The following is an 8,073-nucleotide window of genomic DNA, read 5'->3' as shown; positions in this document are numbered from 1 at the left end:
AGAAGGACCGCTGGATGACGCAAATGCGCCAACCTCCTAGCCGTTCCTTGGACCAACAAAAAGTTGTCATGAAGGCAACGACCACGGATGAAAGCGCCCTGATGCGGGCCCACCATGCGGGGCAATTCCGGGCCCAAGCGATTTGCCAGGACTTTGGAAACCAACTTGCCGACGCTATGAATAAGGCTGATCGGCCTGTAGTCCCGAATGGAGGCAGCATCTTGCTTCTTGGGGAGAAGACAAATGAGAGCTTGGTTGACCGCCTCAAAACCACGAGCATCAAGATCATGAAATGCATTGAAGCAATCCATAATATCCACCTTGATGATCGGCCAACATGAGGTGAAAAAGCGCCCCGTGAAGCCATTCGGGCTGGGGCATTTATCCGGCGGCAGCTCCCGCACCACTTTCCACACCTCATCAACAGAGAAAACACCATGAAGCCCTAATGGGGGATAGGGCTTCATGGATAGCGATCCACCCCAAGGAAATCAAAGCCAAGAGCAAACTCTCTGTTGATCCCAGACCCAAGCAGCCCATGAAAGAAAGCATCCGCCTAAGCCGCGATGCCAGGATGGCCGGTCACCAGAGTGCCATCATCAGTGGAAAGCGAAGCCATAAAGTTCTTCCGTCTACGGTGAAGCGCGTTGAGGTGGAAAAACCGGTATTAATGCATTGTATAAATAACTACATTGATGCATTGTATATATAAACTGCTCATTTTTTTTGTTGGTAAAAAAAAACTTCTCATTTTTCTTACATATTTGTATTGTCAAAACTTTCTCAAATATTTTTGTCATTTTTCATTACTATTCATAGTTCGGACATATTTTCGAGAATGGACGTGGGTGGCATCAATCACATACGGAAAAATTCAGCAGCAAATCCAGGATTGCTAATTAAGGCACGCAATGGTGCCTCGGCTGACTGAACTCACTGAAGTGACACAAATTTTACTGTCTTATGCATATATGTGTGCATGATATCGGGATGCATCACCACGATCCTATCTACCCCAGCTGCGTGTGCGCCTCGATCAATTAGAAATTGACACACCAAGTAGTGCACCTGCATGCAACTCCTGATTAATGAATTGAACGGCCTGGGCAAGTTAAAGTTCACTATATATATAACTTGCTAGATTTACATATACACCAATAAAGCCATAAACTTTGCAAGGACTGAAGGACGACGCGGCGACAGGGCCTGCTAAGCTAGCTAGAGACCGAAGAAGAACTAGCTAGATATACTGGCCGTGCGTGCACCTCCCTTGTAGAAAAGCCTCTTTGCATGCAGAAATAACATATGCCGATACAGAAGGCTTAAATCGCTCTTTCACCCCCATGAATTTGATTACACTAGTACTCGCATACCATAGCATCAAGAGCAATCAGCCTTAACAGAATGACTGCTCATGATGGTATGTACTTGGACGACCCCCCATCACCACAACACATATACTTGCTGCAACAAACAGCCATCGATCGATCTCATCTTCTACCGGAGTATCCCGCCAAGCGGCGCCGGGGCCCAGTAGTCAGCGGCGTTGTCCCCACCGAAGTGGGACGTGCATGACACCGGGACGAGGCAGAGCCCACGGCTCCTCAAGTCTTTCTTGCTCGCCTCATCACTCACAGCACCCTGTAATTGTGTGTATATACTTGATGTCATAAGGTATAACAAAACCAATATATGTACTAGCTAGCAGCATGATGTACATAAACGAACACATAAAAATGTTTCTTCTTTGCCAGTAGTAGCATATCTAGCTAGGACTACAAAATAATTAAACAAGAGTAATAGATGCTGCCACTGAAAGAAACTGGATAAAAGGGAGTATTAGCTAGCGAGAAATGATTGTACGCTTTGCCCGAATTAACATAATGTACACACCTGTGCAACATATATACATGATTGAAAATGGCTTTGAAGGTAAGCAAAGTGTGTGCATGATACACATACCTGCGGCTCAGGTTGGCCTCCAGCCTGCTGCTGTACTCCTCCAGTGTTGTTATTATGGTTTAGCAACTGTCCCAAGATATGAGAAAAGTATCTTAAGAGGTGTAGAGACACATATTCTCGTGCGTGTATATATAGATCTCTGCTTACCTGGCCGGGGTATTCTGGGAAGAGGCCAGGATTCTTTTCTCCGGTCGGTCCCTGTTACGAAAAGAGGAAAAGTACTTTTGTCACATGTCAACGTTGCACGTACAAGCGTGCGAAAAGGCACGGAGGAATAATTCCTCAGACAAGATAAATATGATTGAACCCATGATCAGTTGCACTGGCCGGCCCAAGGTTGTCTCAGATCCTGGGTAAAGCTCAATTAATTAACTAAACTTACATATGAGATCATAAAATTTATAGTCTTCTGCACAAGATGCCTACTTCCGTTTTATTGATTTTCACTACTGTATCCTGAATACCGTTTAACTATGTACGTAACCTATCTCCGGTTGGTATAATTTTCACCGTATAGGTATAGTATGTGAGGTTTTTTCCAAAACAGAGAAAATCCTCCGGTCTCTGCATAGATCGATGCACACAACCATCTGTATAGTATGCATGTGAGTTAACATATGCAGATTGCAGCTGCATGGCTTTGCTCACATTAGGTGCCCTTGCTCAAGTGATAGATTCAAAATTGGATTTTATTACCATGCATATACATCGTCCTGCTCTTTTGTAATATGATAATTTATCTTGTTATATATAATGGAAGAAACAGTTGCTAAGAAATTATGGAAACCGATCAGTCAAGGTCAATGGCCATTGTGCTTGTTGAAAGAAAGGTCTATCAATGCATCGACGTACTTTCAACCACTTCCGCAAAAAAGAGAGTACTTTTAACCACTGCGATGTGTTTTTCATCATGCTTAGAATTCCAGGAAAGCATATCACTTTAATTAAGTATGTCATGGATGTTTTATATCATCATGTTTTCTTATAATAATTCTTCATGGCTTGACCTCTTGGTTAATTAACAGCAACAAAACGAAATATAAAAATATGTCACAACATTATGTAAATAAACATTTAAATGGTCAATTTTCATATATGGGTCAGCAGCGTGAGGGGTGGAAAGAAATTTAACATATGATATTCAAATGCTATAGCCATTCAACTCTCCATCATATCGACATATTTTCTCCCTCTAATTCCAAGTGAACTCAGGCAGATACGTGTCCGAGACAAAAAAAAATGTTGCATGGTTATTTATCACTGTTAATAAAGGAGTAGCCACACATGATATATTTAGGAACTAAAATTATAAAAACTTGGATGGATACATTCGTCAAGTTGATCCACATAGTTTTATGTCAAGTGGAATTCACATGCATACTTGATTAATATGGAAACAAATATTACATGTGTAAATTATAATTAAAACATTAAAAAATATCACGAAGAGAACAATAACATGATTAACTATAATTTATACTCCCTCCGATCCATAGCAGGTGTCAGGGATTTAATACAAAAGTTAGTACAACTTTGTACGAAATCTCTGACACTAGGGAGAGTTGGTTTTCACCGGATACTTACCCGGATAGCATTCAGAAAATATATGATCTATAACTAATAATTAAGCTTTTGTTTCTAACCTTGTAAAGTAGTATAAACTTCCTAGACGTGAGAGGGTGAGTTTGAAATATATTGTCCTCGTTTCCCCCCATCAGTTTAATCTTTTAGCTAGGTGCATGCAATTCAATAAACTTAACCCTTAATTACTATGTTTGGTCCAGAAAAGGCTACTTTGCACGCTTCGATTTTTTTTCCCATTAGTGTTCCATTATCTGTGACTTCCGGCTAGACTAGATCTGAACTTTCATTTGCATGCATGCATGTGTGGAATCCAGAGATACAATTATTCTTTTTATCATTTTGGGATTTTCGTAGTCAAAGATTTTTTTGATCGTGCTACATGCATATATACTTGAAGAACTTCATCTCATAACTAGTTAGAGTTTTTGTTTGTTTGGAAACAGCTTTCTTCCCTACTTTGCACCCGAGAAAAGAGCTTGAAAGATAAAAAGTCGATTTGCACAAAGGTTACCAACAAAGGGATCAGGATCCTATTCCTACTCACAATATATAACCTTTCATCAAAGTTTTCCCAGAAAACAAAGGCAAGACAAAAGCAACAAGAACCTACACGTACATTTGTGATTTGTGGGAGGCTCAGTGCCCATTTCACGACACCTCGCAAGCACGTGCATAGGCATCTTGTCACTTGCACGTAAGATTAATTTTGCACCGTGCGAGGGATCGAGGGAGAGGGATGAGAGGGGGGGGGACTTACATTTTGCACGGAGGTCCCGTTGCCGCCGTGGCCCATGTAAGGGTAGCTGAGAGCCTGCAGATCGAGGACACAAGAATATAATCACTGGCCAGTCATCCGAAAGATAGACATAGAGAGAGATAGAGAAACACACAAGCTAGGCGCTACAAGATAGCAGGGCACCGCGCGCGGCATGCATGCAACCCTCCCAACTTTAACAGCGTGCTCTTGCACCCAGTCCCACATGCACCTATATACATATTCTCTTTTTGTTTACCCTACCTCTCGCCCATGCATGCAGCTAAAACTGTCTCTTGCGCGTGGGCCAGGACACAGCAGATAGCAGGCGTTGGAAAATGTTACTGCTTGGGTGGAGGAATCATGAGACCATTTTTTCATCTTTCTACAGATAATATGTGGGCCCTACAATCTCTGTTCACCCATACTTCTTCTGATCAAGGTCCTTGCTATGACCATGACTCGTGAGCTTTAATTTGCTCCCAAAACACAGAGATATGTAGAGAGAGAGAGAGACTGGACCTCAATTTGACCCAGGAGGAATCTGACATAGCCAATGGTCTCTTGCAGTACAGACGCCGTGTCAGTCTGTAAAAGGAGGGCACGTGTGTCAGAGAGATATAACTTTAGCTGGACACAACCCCTCGAGTGAAACATGAAAAAAAAGAGCTAGATGCGAAAATTGTAATTATTCCGTCCAAAGTTTGACTAAATTTGAATACATCTATACGCTAAGTCATGTTTAGATATATTCAAATTTTAACAAACTTGAGACATCTTTTGTTAAACGGAGGGAGTTAAATTTAACACTACGCTAGAGCATGCAAATCTAGCTCAATCTCTCAGACCGTTTGCAACGACACCGGCAGGTTTTATGTATGTAATCAATTACGCCCATGTTACAATTACATAATGGATCTGAAAAGATAAATAATGCCGTTAAGTAAAGAAATTTCCACTCTATTTATTCACCTTGCCAAATGGGGATACTATCTGGTGAAGTGCAGTTATTCTATCCCCTAGTCTCTCCTTCCTCACCTGCAAAAATATTACCACAAGAATAACATCTTAATAAAAATGTTAGAGAGCTGAGAGAGAGAGAGAAAGGAAAAGAGAGAGAGAAAACTAATGGGTTTGGGTTATGCATTGAGCGCAGGAAGCTGAGGAAGAAGAAACCTTTAGAGTAGATTGTGCTGAGGAGGAGGCCTGAACTCTAGCCTTCTTGAGAGCTGAACCTGTCGCGGTGCTGTTGCACTAGAGAAAGACAAATAAACAAAGCGTTAGTAATCATGAGACCATTTTTTCATCTTGTCCCAACTCCCAACAAGAATCTTTTCCCTGCCAAAAGTGATGAACTCCCAGTGATTCTAACCTCTCTAAACACTGATCACTTAGAAGCATAACATATGCATAAAAATAATAGGTGATGAAATGTTAGCAAAACAGCTATAGCTAGCTAGTTCTCTCAATGAGTGTGCAAGGGCGCCCCACACTCTTACCAAGAGATCATGGAACAAGATGCTGTATGGAGACATCAATTAACTACTTGACTAAAAGCCCATTTCCAAAGGGACATCAAAACATGGAGGAGTAGAAAATTAATAATAGTACTGTAAATCTATCAACCGAGTAATTTTTTTAGTTAGTGGAAGGATCATCCTCCCATTATGACAGAATGCACCATTGCCCGAGAGATTGTATTGGCCGCCCGTAAAAGCCTGAACCTAGAGATTGGTATTAGAGACATCATGGAGGAAAGGCTTACTAGCTTGAAAACAACACCTTTTCATGAGGGAAATGAAACGCGGTGGCACGAACCAACCCTATAATTTTTTTTAATCTATATTTCTATTCTAGCTACCAGATCAAGTTCATCCCTTTTCATTTTGGAACCAGTACAATAAAATCAGAAAACTTCATATAACACTATGCGTTATACATACATGAAATAATCCAGAAAACACGCTAAATCAAAGAACGCCAGTCGCAAAAATAAAAATAAAAAAGTGTACCAAATACCGACAAATTTGTTCCTGTGATAGTGGAACCCGCGCGATCAAAAAAACAAATACCAAGGAATTACTTAACAAATTAGCACATGTTATATTGATATTCACCTCGGATGAGTTGTCAGAGTGGTGATGGTGGTGGTTCCTGAGCTCCGGCGGTGGTGGCACCACGGCACTATTGGAGAAGTCGAGCATGTTACTGCCGAGGCTGGTGGTGACACATGACCTAGGGGAGGACGCCATGATCATCTGACTTAGCTGGGACTTGGCCTGGATCTCATGGCTATCGCTGGCGGCGAGATGGCTCCCGTAGAAGTTGTAAGGAGCAGCGGCGCCGCTGCCGGATTGGGCCATGGAGCCTTCCTCCTTCATACCAACCATGCATGCACTCGCGGCGGCAGCAGCCTGCTGATGATCCCCCCAATTCTCTAGTCCCTTCGACAGGAGAGCCGTGGTGGTGCTGTATCTCTCTTGATCTCCAACTAATCCCCCACTGTTGTATATGCAGTAGCACATAAGAATCGAAACACAGAGAAGTACACAAATACATGAGTCCATGGAGATAAAAACAACTGCAAGTTTGTGATTTGAACATGCATGCGCAGCAGATGATTAGGGGAAGAGCATCAGGAAATGCTTCATCTACTAGAGGACGAAGTGGGTTAACCACTTTGTTCCTTCACCTAGAGCTACACATGCAAGCATGTAACTACAAGTTTAAACGGATTAATTATTGCTTTCTTATGTGGATCGCTCTACCATGAATATAGACAAAATAGAGAGAGAGAGCTAGAGAAGAGGCAGACAGAGAGAGAGAGAGAGAAATAGGGACAGGGGCGTTTACAGAATCAGCTGGCTCCATGACTCTGGCATGTGGCTCTCCTGGCTGCCGGCGTTACCATCATGCAAGCTTGCGAGGGGCGTACTGCCGCCGTTCATATGAACCAGGCCTGATGAGCTATGAGGAAACTGCTGGGAGAAGAGCATGGAGGGAGAAGACAAGGGGGGCATGTTAGGTGATGCCTCAGCTTGGTCCTCATGGCATGGCTTCAGGCTGCCTGTGGTGTTGCCGGTGCCACTCCAGATCATCTGTTGCACCAGGGAGCTCTGGAATTCTCCTCGATTCATCACTAGCTAACCTCTAGCTAGTGGGAGAAAGAGGAGAGACGCGTTCTTTGCTTCCTGCTGCAAACTAGCTAGGAATGCTCCTGCTGTGCTGCCTCTCCCTTGCACCCTGTGTGGGGAAATCTCGGCTCAATCTTGAAGGGTCCAGTGGCCTAATTTTCTTTGAGCGATAGATGGGGTATATGATATGATCTGCTTGGGTTGGGAGAGAGAGAACGAGAAACAGGAGAAGAGGGGAGGTGGGGAGAAGAAGAAAAAGGATAGGGCCTGTTCGGAGAAGGAATCTGGGCTTTGTTTTATTTTCCCCTTCCTTTTGCTTCACTCCTTTGTTTGTGAACTTTCCCTTGCTTTCCTCCCCTTTCTCCCTCTCTCATTCTTTAATTTGTTACATACGCAGAAAAAAATAAATGCTTTATTAATTTCCTTCTCCTCCTGTCACTTTTGCTTTATCATCAAAGTGATGCAGGAAAGGTATGCGAGACACACCATTTCGGACCAAAAGGAGCGGTTTAAAGAGGAGGCGGTGCTTGTTAATTATCAGTCTCTCTCTCAGCTTATGTTACTACACCCGTACCTTTCAAACCCCCCAAATTATGTGGTAGAGCTGATAATTAGCTAGCGACGAAGACCACCAGCGGT

General features: G+C 42.8%; 1 protein-coding gene across 1 annotated transcript; it reads right to left on the bottom strand.

Moving 5' to 3' along the window:
• Positions 1-1,103: 1,103 nt before the first annotated feature.
• On the bottom strand, positions 1,104-7,746 carry LOC100840001 (transcription factor bHLH68). The gene is made up of 9 exons (XM_003568674.4): positions 7,154-7,746; positions 6,418-6,802; positions 5,477-5,554; positions 5,273-5,338; positions 4,823-4,888; positions 4,304-4,357; positions 2,110-2,160; positions 1,963-2,028; positions 1,104-1,641 (listed from the first exon to the last, which is right to left on the bottom strand). The coding sequence occupies exons 1-9, from the start codon at positions 7,435-7,437 to the stop codon at positions 1,498-1,500; spliced, it is 1,194 nt and encodes a 397-aa protein (XP_003568722.1). The 5' UTR covers positions 7,438-7,746; the 3' UTR covers positions 1,104-1,497.
• Positions 7,747-8,073: the final 327 nt, after the last annotated feature.

The sequence above is a fragment of the Brachypodium distachyon genome, chromosome 2 (genome assembly GCF_000005505.3).
Source record: "Brachypodium distachyon strain Bd21 chromosome 2, Brachypodium_distachyon_v3.0, whole genome shotgun sequence".
Lineage (NCBI taxonomy): Eukaryota > Viridiplantae > Streptophyta > Magnoliopsida > Poales > Poaceae > Brachypodium > Brachypodium distachyon.
Note: the sequence above shows the minus strand (reverse complement) of the source record. Positions and strands in the feature narration are given on the sequence as shown.